General features: G+C 44.0%; 1 protein-coding gene across 2 annotated transcripts; it reads left to right on the top strand.

The window, feature by feature from the left end:
• The first annotated feature begins 7823 nt into the window (after positions 1–7823).
• On the top strand, positions 7824–13587 carry LOC123724049 (ATP synthase F(0) complex subunit f, mitochondrial-like). Of its 2 annotated transcripts, none has more exons than XM_082964618.1 (4): positions 7824–7953; positions 9881–9988; positions 10962–11114; positions 13335–13587. In XM_082964618.1, exons 1-3 carry the CDS (start codon positions 7938–7940, stop codon positions 11087–11089), a joined length of 252 nt encoding a protein of 83 aa, XP_082820744.1. In that variant the 5' UTR covers positions 7824–7937; the 3' UTR covers positions 11090–11114; positions 13335–13587. The 2 variants fall into 2 exon arrangements, with proteins under 2 accessions (XP_082820744.1, XP_082820743.1); XM_082964617.1 differs by having other exon boundaries at positions 7825–7953; positions 10962–11078.
• The last annotated feature ends 3913 nt before the right edge of the window (positions 13588–17500 follow it).

Below are 17500 nucleotides of genomic sequence, written 5' to 3' on the forward strand. Positions count from 1 at the left end.
CATAGATACTAGTCATGCTGGTGTAGTCTATAGCTGAGCTGGTTAAACTGTAGTAGGGTCCACATAGATACTAGTCATGCTGGTGTAGTCTATAGCTGAGCTGGTTAAACTGTAGTAGGGTCCACATAGATACTAGTCATGCTGGTGTAGTCTATAGCTGAGCTGGTTAAACTGTAGTAGGGTCCACATAGATACTAGTCATGCTGGTGTAGTCTATATCTGAGCTGGTTAAACTGTAGTAGGGTCCACATAGATACTAGTCATGCTGGTGTAGTCTATAGCTGAGCTGGTTAAACTGTAGTAGGGTCCACATAGATACTAGTAATGCTGGTGTAGTCTATAGCTGAGCTGGTTAAACTGTAGTAGGGTCCACATAGATACTAGTCATGCTGGTGTAGTCTATAGCTGAGCTGGTTAAACTGTAGTAGGGTCCACATAGATACTAGTCATGCTGGTGTAGTCTATAGCTGAGCTGGTTAAACTGTAGTAGGGTCCACATAGATACTAGTCATGCTGGTGTAGTCTATAGCTGAGCTGGTTAAACTGTAGTAGGGTCCACATAGATACTAGTCATGCTGGTGTAGTCTATAGCTGAGCTGGTTAAACTGTAGTAGGGTCCACATAGATACTAGTCATGCTGGTGTAGTCTATATCTGAGCTGGTTAAACTGTAGTAGGGTCCACATAGATACTAGTCATGCTGGTGTAGTCTATAGCTGAGCTGGTTAAACTGTAGTAGGGTCCACATAGATACTAGTCATGCTGGTGTAGTCTATAGCTGAGCTGGTTAAACTGTAGTAGGGTCCACATAGATACTAGTCACGCTGGTGTAGTCTATAGCTGAGCTGGTTAAACTGTAGTAGGGTCCACATAGATACTAGTCATGCTGGTGTAGTCTATAGCTGAGCTGGTTAAACTGTAGTAGGGTCCACATAGATACTAGTCATGCTGGTGTAGTCTATAGCTGAGCTGGTTAAACTGTAGTAGGGTCCACATAGATACTAGTCATGCTGGTGTAGTCTATAGCTGAGCTGGTTAAACTGTAGTAGGGTCCACATAGATACTAGTCATGCTGGTGTAGTCTATAGCTGAGCTGGTTAAACTGTAGTAGGGTCCACATAGATACTAGTCATGCTGGTGTAGTCTATAGCTGAGCTGGTTAAACTGTAGTAGGGTCCACATAGATACTAGTCATGCTGGTGTAGTCTATAGCTGAGCTGGTTAAACTGTAGTAGGGTCCACATAGATACTAGTCATGCTGGTGTAGTCTATAGCTGAGCTGGTTAAACTGTAGTAGGGGCCACATAGATACTAGTCATGCTGGTGTAGTCTATAGCTGAGCTGGTTAAACTGTAGTAGGGTCCACATAGATACTAGTCATGCTGGTGTAGTCTATAGCTGAGCTGGTTAAACTGTAGTAGGGTCCACATAGATACTAGTCATGCTGGTGTAGTCTATAGCTGAGCTGGTTAAACTGTAGTAGGGTCCACATAGATACTAGTCATGCTGGTGTAGTCTATAGCTGAGCTGGTTAAACTGTAGTAGGGTCCACATAGATACTAGTCATGCTGGTGTAGTCTATAGCTGAGCTGGTTAAACTGTAGTAGGGTCCACATAGATACTAGTCATGCTGGTGTAGTCTATAGCTGAGCTGGTTAAACTGTAGTAGGGTCCACATAGATACTAGTCATGCTGGTGTAGTCTATAGCTGAGCTGGTTAAACTGTAGTAGGGTCCACATAGATACTAGTCATGCTGGTGTAGTCTATAGCTGAGCTGGTTAAACTGTAGTAGGGTCCACATAGATACTAGTCATGCTGGTGTAGTCTATAGCTGAGCTGGTTAAACTGTAGTAGGGTCCACATAGATACTAGTCATGCTGGTGTAGTCTATACCTGAGCTGGTTAAACTGTAGTAGGGTCCACATAGATACTAGTCATGCTGGTGTAGTCTATAGCTGAGCTGGTTAAACTGTAGTAGGGTCCACATAGATACTAGTCATGCTGGTGTAGACTATAGCTGAGCTGGTTAAACTGTAGTAGGGTCCACATAGATACTAGTCATGCTGGTGTAGTCTATAGCTGAGCTGGTTAAACTGTAGTAGGGTCCACATAGATACTAGTCATGCTGGTGTAGTCTATAGCTGAGCTGGTTAAACTGTAGTAGGGTCCACATAGATACTAGTCATGCTGGTGTAGTCTATAGCTGAGCTGGTTAAACTGTAGTAGGGTCCACATAGATACTAGTCATGCTGGTGTAGTCTATAGCTGAGCTGGTTAAACTGTAGTAGGGTCCACATAGATACTAGTCATGCTGGTGTAGTCTATAGCTGAGCTGGGTAAACTGTAGTAGGGTCCACATAGATACTAGTCATGCTGGTGTAGTCTACAGGTGAGCTGGTTAAACTGTAGTAGGGTCCACATAGATACTAGTCACGCTGGTGTAGTCTATAGCTGAGCTGGTTAAACTGTAGTAGGATCCACATAGATACTAGTCATGCTGGTGTAGTCTATAGCTGAGCTGGTTAAACTGTAGTAGGGTCCACATAGATACTAGTCATGCTGGTGTAGTCTATAGCTGAGCTGGTTAAACTGTAGTAGGGTCCACATAGATACTAGTCATGCTGGTGTAGTCTATAGCTGAGCTGGTTAAACTGTAGTAGGGTCCACATAGATACTAGTCATGCTGGTGTAGTCTATAGCTGAGCCGGTTAAACTGTAGTAGGGTCCACATAGATACTAGTCATGCTGGTGTAGTCTATAGCTGAGCCGGTTAAACTGTAGTAGGGTCCACATAGATACTAGTCATGCTGGTGTAGTCTATAGCTGAGCTGGTTAAACTGTAGTAGGGTCCACATAGATACTAGTCATGCTGGTGTAGTCTATAGCTGAGCTGGTTAAACTGTAGTAGGGTCCACATAGATACTAGTCATGCTGGTGTAGTCTATAGCTGAGCTGGTTAAACTGTAGTAGGGTCCACATAGATACTAGTCATGCTGGTGTAGTCTATAGCTGAGCTGGTTAAACTGTAGTAGGGTCCACATAGATACTAGTCATGCTGGTGTAGTCTATAGCTGAGCTGGTTAAACTGTAGTAGGGTCCACATAGATACTAGTCATGCTGGTGTAGTCTATAGCTGAGCTGGTTAAACTGTAGTAGGGTCCACATAGATACTAGTCATGCTGGTGTAGTCTATAGCTGAGCTGGTTAAACTGTAGTAGGGTCCACATAGATACTAGTCATGCTGGTGTAGTCTATAGCTGAGCTGGTTAAACTGTAGTAGGGTCCACATAGATACTAGTCATGCTGGTGTAGTCTATAGCTGAGCTGGTTAAACTGTAGTAGGGTCCACATAGATACTAGTCATGCTGGTGTAGTCTATAGCTGAGCTGGTTAAACTGTAGTAGGGTCCACATAGATACTAGTCGTGCTGGTGTAGTCTATAGCTGAGCTGGTTAAACTGTAGTAGGGTCCACATAGATACTAGTCGTGCTGGTGTAGTCTATAGCTGAGCTGGTTAAACTGTAGTAGGGTCCACATAGATACTAGTCATGCTGGTGTAGTCTATAGCTGAGCTGGTTAAACTGTAGTAGGGTCCACATAGATACTAGTCATGCTGGTGTAGTCTATAGCTGAGCTGGTTAAACTGTAGTAGGGTCCACATAGATACTAGTCAAGCTGGTGTAGTCTATAGCTGAGCTGGTTAAACTGTAGTAGGGTCCACATAGATACTAGTCACGCTGGTGTAGTCTATAGCTGAGCTGGTTAAACTGTAGTAGGGTCCACATAGATACTAGTCATGCTGGTGTAGTCTATAGCTGAGCTGGTTAAACTGTAGTAGGGTCCACATAGATACTAGTCATGCTGGTGTAGTCTATAGCTGAGCTGGTTAAACTGTAGTAGGGTCCACATAGATACTAGTCATGCTGGTGTAGTCTATAGCTGAGCTGGTTAAACTGTAGTAGGGTCCACATAGATACTAGTCATGCTGGTGTAGTCTATAGCTGAGCTGGTTAAACTGTAGTAGGGTCCACATAGATACTAGTCATGCTGGTGTAGTCTATAGCTGAGCTGGTTAAACTGTAGTAGGGTCCACATAGATACTAGTCATGCTGGTGTAGTCTATAGCTGAGCTGGTTAAACTGTAGTAGGGTCCACATAGATACTAGTCATGCTGGTGTAGTCTATAGCTGAGCTGGTTAAACTGTAGTAGGGTCCACATAGATACTAGTCATGCTGGTGTAGTCTATAGCTGAGCTGGTTAAACTGTAGTAGGGTCCACATAGATACTAGTCATGCTGGTGTAGTCTATAGCTGAGCTGGTTAAACTGTAGTAGGGTCCACATAGATACTAGTCATGCTGGTGTAGTCTATAGCTGAGCTGATTAAACTGTAGTAGGGTCCACATAGATACTAGTCATGCTGGTGTAGTCTATAGCTGAGCTGGTTAAACTGTAGTAGGGTCCACATAGATACTAGTCATGCTGGTGTAGTCTATAGCTGAGCTGGTTAAACTGTAGTAGGGTCCACGTAGATACTAGTCATGCTGGTGTAGTCTATAGCTGAGCTGGTTAAACTGTAGTAGGGTCCACATAGATACTAGTCATGCTGGTGTAGTCTATAGCTGAGCTGGTTAAACTGTAGTAGGGTCCACATAGATACTAGTCATGCTGGTGTAGTCTATAGCTGAGCTGGTTAAACTGTAGTAGGGTCCACATAGATACTAGTCATGCTGGTGGTGATGGTCCCCAGATGTGATGATTTATTCTGCTCTGTTTTATGTACAATCCTTATTTTCTGACTGATTTGAATTTGAAGAGATTTAAGGTTTTCATATTTGATAAAATACAATGTCCATTTCCATGAATCATGATGTCTGGTGTTGATGTAACAACAGGTGGTCTTTTTAATCCACTATCCAGAGTCAGGAACAGATGAAGTTAGGTCTGCTACTGTTCAGTGATTAAATATATATACTTCTGTGAATATATGAACCATTTCCTTCAAAAAATAAACTGCTCACATTCTGGAGATAAACTTTGTAAGGACTGTGTGTGTTTTTGTGTAAATAGTTTCTGAAAAAAGTGTGTCCAGCTCAAACGCTGATTGTTGTTGTAAATGAGGGTTCTAAAAGAGGGTTCTAAAAGAGGGTTCTAAATGAGGGTTCTAAATGAGCGTACTAAATGAGGGTTCTAAATGAGGGTTCTAAATGAGGGTTCTAAACGAGGGTTCTAAACGAGGGTTCTAAACGAGGGTTCTAAACGAGGGTTCTAAACGAGGGTTCTAAACGAGGGTTCTAAATGAGCGTTCTAAACGAGGGTTCTAAACGAGGGTTCTAAATGAGGGTTCTAAATGAGGGTTCTAAACGAGGGTTCTAAACGAGGGTTCTAAAAGAGGGTTCTAAAAGAGGGTTCTAAATGAGGGTTCTAAAAGAGCGTTCTAAATGAGGGTTCTAAATGTGTGTTCTAAATTGAGAGGTAGCCTGACTGCCATTAGGTACCGAGATGAGATCCTCAGACCCCTTGTGAGACCATATGCTGGTGCGGTTGGCCCTGGGTTCCTCCTAATGCAAGACAATGCTAGACCTTATGTGGCTGGAGTGTGTCAGCAGTTCCTGCAAGAGGAAGGCATTGATGCTATGGACTGGCCCGCCCGTTCCCCAGACCTGAATCCAATCGAGCACCTCTGGGACATCATGTCTCGCTCCATCCACCAACGCCACGTTGCACCACAGACTGTCCAGGAGTTGGCGGATGCTTTAGTCCAGGTCTGGGAGGAGATCCCTCAGGAGACCATCCGCCACCTCATCAGGAGCATGCCCAGGCGTTGTAGGGAGGTCATTCAGGCACGTGGAGGCCACACACACTACTGAGCCTCATTTTGACTTGTTTTAAGGACATTACATCAAAGTTGGATCAGCCTGTAGTGTGGTTTTCCACTTTAATTTTGAGTGTGACTCCAAATCCAGACCTCCATGGGTTGATAAATAAGATTTCCATTGATTATTTTTGTGTGATTTTGTTGTCAGCACATTAAACTATGTAAAGAAAAAAGTATTTAATAAGATTATTTCTTTCATTCAGATCTAGGATGTGTTGTTTAAGTGTTCCCTTTATTTTTTTGAGCAGTATAAATACTACTTTATTCATCTCAATACCAGTACAATATAAATACTACTTTATTTATCTCAATACCAGTACAATATAAATACTACTTTATTTATCTCAATACCAGTAGCCCACCAAGTACAATATTAATACTACTTTATTCATCTCAATAACAGAACAATATAAATACTACTTTATTCATCTCAATACCAGTACAATATAAATACTACTTTATTCATCTCAATGCCAGTACAATATAAATACTACTTTATTCATCTCAATACCAGTACAATATAAATACTACTTTATTCATCTCAATACCAGTACAATATAAATACTACTTTATTTATCTCAATACCAGTAGCCCACCAAGTACAATATAAATACTACTTTATTCATCTCAATGCCAGTACAATATTAATACTACTTTATTCATCTCAATAACTGAACAATATAAATACTACTTTATTTATCTCAATACCAGTAGCCCACCAAGTACAATATTAATACTACTTTATTCATCTCAATAACAGAACAATATAAATACTACTTTATCTCAATACCAGTAGCCCACCAAGTACAATATAAATACTACTTTATTCATCTCAATGCCAGTACAATATTAATACTACTTTATTTATCTCAATACCAGTAGCCCACCAAGTACAATATAAATACCGATTGTAAATATGGTATTGGAACTGACCCCGTATAAATTACAGTGTCCTACACATTGTAAATATGGTATTGGAACTGACCCCGTATAAATACTGAACAAAAATATTAAATGCAACATGCTACAATTTCAAAGATTTTACTGAGTTACAGTTCATAGAAGGAAATCAGTCATTTAAATAAATAAATTAGGCCCTAATCTATGGATTAGACATGACTGGGAATACAGATATGCATCTGTTGGTCACAGATACCGTTAAAAGTTAGGGTTGTGGATCAGAACCAGTCAGTATCTGGTGTGACCACCATTTGCCTCATGCAGCGCGACACGTCTCCTTCACATAGAGTTGATCAGGCTGCTGATTGGTGGCCTGTTGGAATGTTGTCCGACTTCCTCTTCAATGGCTGTGCGAAGTTGCTGGATATTGGCGAGAACTGGAAACACGCTGTCGTACACGTCTATCCAGAGCATCCCAAACATGCTCAATGAGTGACATGTCTGGTGAAGTACGCAGGCCATGGAAGAACTGGGACATTTTCAGCTTCCAGGAATTGTGTACAGATCCTTGTTGACATTATCGTGCTGAAACATGAGGTGATGGAGGAGGAAGAACGGCACGACAACGGGGCCCCAGGATCTCGTCACGGTATCTCTGTGCATTCAAATTGCCATTGATAAAATGCAATTGTGTTCGTTGTCCGTATCTTACCGTACGCAGCAGGTTAGGAGAAAAAAACGTATCAGGTTGTGATAATTAAGTTAAGGTTAGGAAAATGGTTAGGGTTAGCTAAAATGCCCCCCCAAAAAAATATTATATATACTTTTATGTTTCCACACCTCACAAGCTACGGACAACATGGAAAGCGGTAATATGTCTAGATGGGATACAGCTTTTGTCAAATTGACATCTAAGTATATTATATTTTTTTTGGTGTATTTTAGTTAAACTTAACCATTTTCCTAACCTTAACCTAATTATCATAACCTTTTTCTCCTAACCTGCTACGTACGTTCTCCTAAACTTACTACGAAAAGTGATTTTTTTTTTTGTTTGTTGATAAAAGCTGTATCCCATCTAGACTCAAAATCACAGTCCTCCCACAATCCTCTCCTTCCATTTTTAATCCCGACATCCACTGCGGTCTCCACCGGACAAGATGGCGGACAGAATAGGTACGTCGGTTGTCTGTAAAAAAAAAAAATAAACGTTTACAGGTTTTAATTTATTTTTTAATTAATCAAACTGACATATTTTCACTTCAGCATTTACATACGAAACATTGTATTTTATTACATTTTTAAAAAAAAAGCGAGTTAGTTAATAATGTTTCTATGTTGTGTTTTTGAAGGCCGCGGTAAATCCATGGTTACGAGTCAAGTCAAGGACTTTACTGTCATGGTCATTAAAACGGACAAAATACAACTTTAAAAACAGCTTGGGTATATTACAAGGAGGAGAATAAGCGAAAAAAAACAAATAGAAATATATATATATTCCCTGACAGTTTCTCTAAAGGGTTGTAAAAATATTCAACTAATTTTACAGCGTTTTGCGTCCAGACGATATGCTAGGTGGCTAGGTATTTAGCCAGGTAAGATAGTTAGCTATATGTCTGTATTTGATTTGATATAATGTGGAATAGGTTTTCTATTTTTTGTTTTCTCATTTCTTTGGGAATAACCTCTGGCTGTTATGTTTTATATGTTACTGTTAAAATAAAAAGTTAGCTAAGCTAAGCTAGTTAGCCTGCAGGACTAGCCTCTTGCAATGCAGTCGGAGTTAGAAACGTTTTGTAGCTTGTCGGCTAATGACAGGCTAACTGGTTATGACAAACAGCCTTGTCTCAACATAACTCCCGTGACTTTGAACTAGCTAACTATCATATATTTCGATATGCTAGGTGGCTAGGTATGTAGCCATGTTAGTTAGCTAAGCTAGTTAGCCTGCAGGACTAGCCTCTTGCAATGCAGTCGGAGTTAGCAACGTTTTGTAGCTTGCCGGCTAATGACAGGCTAACTGTCTCAACGACCCAGACTCAACATAACTCCCGGGACTTTGAACTAGCTACCTATTAAACCTTTTAGTTAGCTTATCTAGAGAACACAGTTTGTCAGTTAACTTATTGCATCTTTGTGAATTATGAGAATTGTACACAACTGGCTCAGGTCTCTCTAGTGAAATGCTAACAAGACATAGCATTCATTGTTACGAAGTTATATGGTTACTATCTTCGGTGGTGTGTTTATTGTGTGAGAGGGACGGCAGGTTTGTGTGTGTGTGAGAGGGACGGCAGGTTTGTGTGTGTGTGAGAGGGACGGCAGGTTTGTGTGTGTGTGTGTGTGTGTGTGTGTGTGTGAAAGAGAGGGACGGCAGGTGTGTATTTATTGTGTGTATACCTGTGTCCTTAGTTCCCGTGGGTAAGAGAGATGGCAGGTGTGTATTTATTGTGTGTATACCAGGTGTGTGTGTACCAGGTGTGTATTTATTGTGTGTATACCAGGTGTGTGTGTACCAGGTGTGTATTTATTGTGTGTATACCAGGTGTGTGTGTACCAGGTGTGTATTTATTGTGTGTATACCTGTGTCCTTAGTCCCTGTGGGTAAGAGAGATGGCAGGTGTGTATTTATTGTGTGTATACCAGGTGTGTGTGTACCAGGTGTGTATTTATTGTGTGTATACCAGGTGTGTGTGTACCAGGTGTGTATACCAGGTGTGTGTGTACCAGGTGTGTATTTATTGTGTGTATACCAGGTGTGTGTGTACCAGGTGTGTATTTATTGTGTGTATACCAGGTGTGTGTGTACCAGGTGTGTATTTATTGTGTGTATACCAGGTGTGTGTGTACCAGGTGTGTATTTATTGTGTGTATACCAGGTGTGTGTGTACCAGGTGTGTATTTATTGTGTGTATACCAGGTGTGTGTGTACCAGGTGTGTATTTATTGTGTGTATACCAGGTGTGTGTGTGTACCAGGTGTGTATTTATTGTGTGTATACCTGTGTCCTTAGTTCCCGTGGGTAAGAGAGATGGCAGGTGTGTATTTATTGTGTGTATACCAGGTGTGTGTGTATTTATTGTGTGTATACCTGTGTCCTTAGTCCCTGTGGGTGAGAAGCGGCTGATGGAGGTGAAGCTGTGTGAACTGGGCTCCTGGATGGGCAAGAGGGACTTCACTCCTAACGGACTCCTCGCCAGCATCCGCAATGGTTAGACTTCTGGGACAGTTATCACACACACACACACACACACACACACACACTCCTAACGGACTCCTCGCCAGCATCCGCAATGGTTAGACTTCTGGGACAGTTATCACACACACACACACTCCTAACGGACTCCTCGCCAGCATCCGCAATGGTTAGACTTCTGGGACAGTTATCACACACACACACACTCCTAACGGACTCCTCGCCAGCATCCGCAATGGTTAGACTTCTGGGACAGTTATCACACACACACACACTCCTAACGGACTCCTCGCCAGCATCCGCAATGGTTAGACTTCTGGGACAGTTATCACACACACACACACTCCTAACGGACTCCTCGCCAGCATCCGCAATGGTTAGACTTCTGGGACAGTTATCACACACACACACACTCCTAACGGACTCCTCGCCAGCATCCGCAATGGTTAGACTTCTGGGACAGTTACCCCCCCACACACACACACTCCTAACGGACTCCTCGCCAGCATCCGCAATGGTTAGACTTCTGGGACAGTTATCACACACACACACACACACACACACACACACACACACACACACTCCTAACGGACTCCTCGCCAGCATCCGCAATGGTTAGACTTCTGGGACAGTTATCACACACACACACACACACACACACTCCTAACGGACTCCTCGCCAGCATCCGCAATGGTTAGACTTCTGGGACAGTTATCACACACACACACACACACACACACACACACACACACACACACACACACACACTCCTAACGGACTCCTCGCCAGCATCCGCAATGGTTAGACTTCTGGGACAGTTATCACACACACACACACACACTCCTAACGGACTCCTCGCCAGCATCCGCAATGGTTAGACTTCTGGGACAGTTATCACACACACACACACACACACACACACACACACACACACACACACACACACACACACACACACACAGAGTAACATGCTGTCTCCCCCCCCCAGGCCATGACAGATATTACAACAAGTACATCAACGTGAAGAAGGGAGGTATCGGAGGCGTGGCCATGCTGCTGGTTGGATACGTGGCCCTCAGTTACCTCTGGGAGTACGACCACCTCAGTGAGTACTAACCCTGGTGGGAGTACGACCACCTCAGTGAGTACTAACCCTGGTGGGAGTACGACCACCTCAGCGAGTACTAACCCTGGGGGAGTACGACCACCTCAGCGAGTACTAACCCTGGGGGAGTACGACCACCTCAGCGAGTACTAACCCTAACCCTGTGGGAGTACGACCACCTCAGCGAGTACTAACCCTGGGGGAGTACGACCACCTCAGTGAGTACTAACCCTGGGGGAGTACGACCACCTCAGTGAGTACTAACCCTGGGGGAGTACGACCACCTCAGTGAGTACTAACCCTGGGGGAGTACGACCACCTCAGTGAGTACTAACCCTGGGGGAGTACGACCACCTCAGTGAGTACTAACCCTCTGGGAGTACGACCACCTCAGTGAGTACTAACCCTGGTGGAGTACGACCACCTCAGTGAGTACTAACCCTGGGGGAGTACGACCACCTCAGTGAGTACTAACCCTGGGGGAGTACGACCACCTCAGTGAGTACTAACCCTGGGGGAGTACGACCACCTCAGTGAGTACTAACCCTGGGGGAGTACGACCACCTCAGTGAGTACTAACCCTGGGGGAGTACGACCACCTCAGTGAGTACTAACCCTGGTGGAGTACGACCACCTCAGTGAGTACTAACCCTGGGGGAGTACGACCACCTCAGTGAGTACTAACCCTGGGGGAGTACGACCACCTCAGTGAGTACTAACCCTGGGGGAGTACGACCACCTCAGTGAGTACTAACCCTGGGGGAGTACGACCACCTCAGTGAGTACTAACCCTGGGGGAGTACGACCACCTCAGTGAGTACTAACCCTCTGGGAGTACGACCACCTCAGTGAGTACTAACCCTGGGGGAGTACGACCACCTCAGTGAGTACTAACCCTGGGGGAGTACGACCACCTCAGTGAGTACTAACCCTGGGGGAGTACTAACCCTAACCCTGGGGGAGTACTAACCCTAACCCTGTGGGAGTACGACCACCTCAGTGAGTACTAACCCTAACCCTGTGGGAGTACGACCACCTCAGTGAGTACTAGCCCTAACCCTGGGGGAGTACGACCACCTCAGTGAGTACAGACACTGGGGGAGTACAGACACTGGGGGAGTACAGACACTGGGGGAGTACAGACACTGGGGGAGTACAGACACTGGGGGAGTACGACCACCTCAGTAAGTACAGACACTGTGGGAGTACAGACACTGTGGGAGTACAGATACTGTGGGAGTACGACCATCTCAGTAAGTACAGATACTGTGGGAGTACGACCATCTCAGTAAGTACAGACACTGTGGGAGTACAGACACTGTGGGAGTACAGATACTGTGGGAGTACGACCATCTCAGTAAGTACAGATACTGTGGGAGTACGACCATCTCAGTAAGTACAGACACTGTGGGAGTACGACCATCTCAGTAAGTACAGACACTGTGGGAGTACGACCATCTCAGTAAGTACAGACACTGGGGGAGTACGACCACCTCAGTAAGTACAGACACTGTGGGAGTACAGACACTGGGGGAGTACGACCACCTCAGTAAGTACAGACACTGTGGGAGTACAGACACTGTGGGAGTACGACCATCTCAGTAAGTACAGACACTGTGGGAGTACAGACACTGGGGGAGTACGACCACCTCAGTAAGTACAGACACTGGGGGAGTACGACCACCTCAGTGAGTACTAACCCTAACCCTGTGGGAGTACAGACACTGTGGGAGTACAGACACTGCACTGTGGGAGTACGACCATCTCAGTAAGTACAGACACTGTGGGAGTACAGATACTGTGGGAGTACGACCACCTCAGTGAGTACTAACCCTAACCCTGTGGGAGTACAGACACTGTGGGAGTACAGACACTGCACTGTGGGAGTACGACCATCTCAGTAAGTACAGACACTGTGGGAGTACAGATACTGGGGGAGTACGACCACCTCAGTAAGTACAGATACTGTGGGAGTACGACCACCTCAGTGAGTACTAACCCTAACCCTGTGGGAGTACAGACACTGTGGGAGTACAGACACTGCACTGTGGGAGTACGACCACCTCAGTGAGTACTAACCCTAACCCTGTGGGAGTACAGACACTGTGGGAGTACGACCACCTCAGTGAGTACAGACACTGGGAAGGACGATCTGACGTTAACCTCTGTCCCCTCTCGCTCTCTGTCCCCACTTCTCCATTCTCCCTCTCTCCTTCTCCTCTCTCTCTCTCTCTCGCTCTCTTCTTCTCCTCTCAGAGCACGACCGCTGGAGGAAGTACCACTAAGCCCCTCCTCTCCTGACCCAGCAGGGCAGAGCCTGACCTCTGACCCCCTGGCTCCAGCTGTCTGTATTATACCACCGATGTGACCAATAATAAAATATAACTACTTCTAATATTTACATTTGATCTGCTGTGTTTGGAGGTTCATTACAGTGTTTGGATGTTTTATTTGCTAGTTGATATGACTGTGGACATAAATAAATGTTTTGTTAAATGGGGAAACGTTACAGTGAACTCAAATCTAATTTTTATTTGTCACATACACGTGTTTAGCAGATGTTGGTGTCTAGCTCTAACAGTACAGTAATATCTAACAATGAACACATCTCTAAAATAAATGTATAAATATTTTGATGCTCAATGTCACAGTGACAGACTAAGATACAGTATATACATTTGATGAATAATGTATAATTTGTAAACATTAAAATGGCCAGTGATTCCTAGTCTATGTATATATGGCAGCAGGCTCTAATGTGCTGGTGATGGCTGTTTATCAGTCTGATGGCCTGGAGATAGAAGCTGTTTATCAGTCTGATGGCCTGGAGATAGAAGCTGTTTATCAGTCTGATGGCCTGGAGATAGAAGCTGTTTAACAGTCTGATGGCCTGTAGATAGAAGCTGTTTACCAGTCTGATGGCCTGGAGATAGAAGCTGTTTACCAGTCTGATGGTCTGGAGATAGAAGCTGTTTAACAGTCTGGAGATAGAAGCTGTTTAACAGTCTGGAGATAGAAGCTGTTTATCAGTCTGATGGTCTGGAGATAGAAGCTGTTTACCAGTCTGATGGCCTGGAGATAGAAGCTGTTTACCAGTCTGATGGTCTGGAGATAGAAGCTGTTTAACAGTCTGGAGATAGAAGCTGTTTAACAGTCTGGAGATAGAAGCTGTTTATCAGTCTGATGGTCTGGAGATAGAAGCTGTTTAACAGTCTGATGGTCTGGAGATAGAAGCTGTTTACCAGTCTGATGGCCTGGAGATAGAAGCTGTTTATCAGTCTGATGGCCTGGAGATAGAAGCTGTTTATCAGTCTGATGGCCTGGAGATAGAAGCTGTTTATCAGTCTGATGGCCTGGAGATAGAAGCTGTTTATCAGTCTGATGGCCTGGAGATAGAAGCTGTTTATCAGTCTGATGGCCTGGAGATAGAAGCTGTTTATCAGTCTGATGGCCTGGAGATAGAAGCTGTTTATCAGTCTGATGGTCTGGAGATAGAAGCTGTTTATCAGTCTGATGGCCTGGAGATAGAAGCTGTTTAACAGTCTGATGGCCTGGAGATAGAAGCTGCTTAACAGTCTGACGGCCTGGAGATAGAAGCTGTTTACCAGTCTGATGGCCTGGAGATAGAAGCTGTTTACCAGTCTGACGGCCTGGAGATAGAAGCTGTTTAACAGTCTGACGGCCTGGAGATAGAAGCTGTTTAACAGTCTGACGGCCTGGAGATAGAAGCTGTTTATCAGTCTGATGGCCTGGAGATAGAAGCTGTTTATCAGTCTGATGGCCTGGAGATAGAAGCTGTTTACCAGTCTGATGGCCTGGAGATAGAAGCTGTTTATCAGTCTGATGGTCTGGAGATAGAAGCTGTTTAACAGTCTGATGGTCTGGAGATAGAAGCTGTTTAACAGTCTGATGGCCTGGAGATAGAAGCTGTTTACCAGTCTGATGGCCTGGAGATAGAAGCTGTTTATCAGTCTGATGGCCTGGAGATAGAAGCTGTTTACCAGTCTGATGGCCTGGAGATAGAAGCTGTTTATCAGTCTGACGGTCTGGAGATAGAAGCTGTTTATCAGTCTGATGGCCTGGAGATAGAAGCTGTTTACCAGTCTGATGGCCTGGAGATAGAAGCTGTTTATCAGTCTGATGGTCTGGAGATAGAAGCTGTTTACCAGTCTGATGGCCTTGAGATAGAAGCTGTTTTTCCAGTCTCTCGGTCCCAGCTTTGATGCCCCTGTACTGACCTCGCCTTCTGGATGATAGCGGGGTGAACAGGCAGTGGCTCGGGTGGTTGTTGTCCTTGATGATCTCTTTTGGCCTTCCTGTGGCATCGGGTGCTGTAGGTATCCTGGGAGGGCAGGCAGTCTGCCGTCGGTGATGCGTTGGGCAGACTTGAGGGCGGCGCAGTTGCCGTACCAGGCGGTGATACTGCCTGACAGGATGCTCTCGATGGTGCATCTGTGAACGTTTGTGGGTCTTAGCGGGTAAAGCTGAATTTCTTCAGCCTCCTGAGGTGCTGTTACGCCTTCACCTCACTGTGGTTGGACCATTTCAGTTTGTCGGTGATGTGAACGCTGAGGAACTTGGGAAGATTTCCACCTTCTCCACTGCGGTCCTGTCGGTGGATAGGCGGGGTGCAATCCCTGCTGTTTCCTGAAGTCCACTCATCAACAACAGTATTTTACAGTCTAGAACAAGACTGACTGGAACAGGTTTATTGTATTTTTACAGACTAGACCAGGAGGAACAGGTTTATTGTATTTTACAGACTAGAACAGGTTTATTGTATTTTACAGACTAGACCAGGAGGAACAAGAGACTGACTGGAACAGGTTTACTGTATTTTACAGACTAGACCAGGAGGAACAGGTTTATTGTATTTTTACAGACTAGACCAGGAGGAACAGGTTTACTGTATTTTACAGACTAGAACAGGTTTATTGTATTTTACAGACTAGACCAGGAGGAACAGGTTTACTGTATTTTACAGACTAGACCAGGAGGAACAGGTTTACTGTATTTTACAGACTAGACCAGGAGGAACAGGTTTATTGTATTTTTACAGACTAGACCAGGAGGAACAGGTGTATTGTATTTTACAGACTAGACCAGGAGGAACAGGTTTATTGTATTTTTACAGACTAGACCAGGAGGAACAGGTTTACTGTATTTTTACAGACTAGACCAGGAGGAACAGGTTTATTGTATTTTACAGACTAGACCAGGAGGAACAGGTTTACTGTATTTTTACAGACTAGACCAGGAGGAACAGGTTTATTGTATTTTTACAGACTAGACCAGGAGGAACAGGTTTATTGTAATTTACAGACTAGACCAGGAGGAACAGGTTTACTGTATTTTACAGACTAGACCAGGAGGAACAGGTTTATTGTATTTTACAGACTAGACCAGGAGGAACAGGTTTACTGTATTTTACAGACTAGACCAGGAGGAACAGGTTTACTGTATTTTACAGACTAGACCAGGAGGAACAGGTTTACTGTATTTTACAGACTAGACCAGGAGGAACAGGTTTATTGTATTTTTACAGACTAGACCAGGAGGAACAGGTTTACTGTATTTTTACAGACTAGACCAGGAGGAACAGGTTTACTGTATTTTACAGACTAGACCAGGAGGAACAGGTTTACTGTATTTTACAGACTAGACCAGGAGGAACAGGTTTATTGTATTTTACAGACTAGACCAGGAGGAACAGGTTTATTGTATTTTACAGACTAGACCAGGAGGAACAGGTTTATTGTATTTTACAGACTAGACCAGGAGGAACAGGTTTACTGTATTTTTACAGACTAGACCAGGAGGAACAGGTTTACTGTATTTTACAGACTAGACCAGGAGGAACAGGTTTACTGTATTTTACAGACTAGACCAGGAGGAACAGGTTTATTGTATTTTTACAGACTAGACCAGGAGGAACAGGTTTATTGTATTTTACAGACTAGACCAGGAGGAACAGGTTTACTGTATTTTACAGACTAGACCAGGAGGAACAGGTTTATTGTATTTTACAGACTAGACCAGGAGGAACAGGTTTACTGTATTTTACAGACTAGACCAGGAGGAACAGGTTTACTGTATTTTACAGACTAGACCAGGAGGAACAGGTTTATTGTATTTTACAGACTAGAACAGGTTTACTGTATTTTTACAGACTAGACCAGGAGGAACAGGTTTATTGTATTTTAGACTAGACCAGGAGGAACAGGTTTACTGTATTTTACAGACTAGACCAGGAGGAACAGGTTTATTGTATTTTTACAGACTAGACCAGGAGGAACAGGTTTACTGTATTTTTACAGACTAGACCAGGAGGAACAGGTTTACTGTATTTTACAGACTAGACCAGGAGGAACAGGTTTACTGTATTTTACAGACTAGACCAGGAGGAACAGGTTTATTGTATT

Source organism: Salmo salar, chromosome 18, assembly GCF_965601325.2.
Source record: "Salmo salar chromosome 18, fSalSal1, whole genome shotgun sequence".
NCBI lineage: Eukaryota > Metazoa > Chordata > Actinopteri > Salmoniformes > Salmonidae > Salmo > Salmo salar.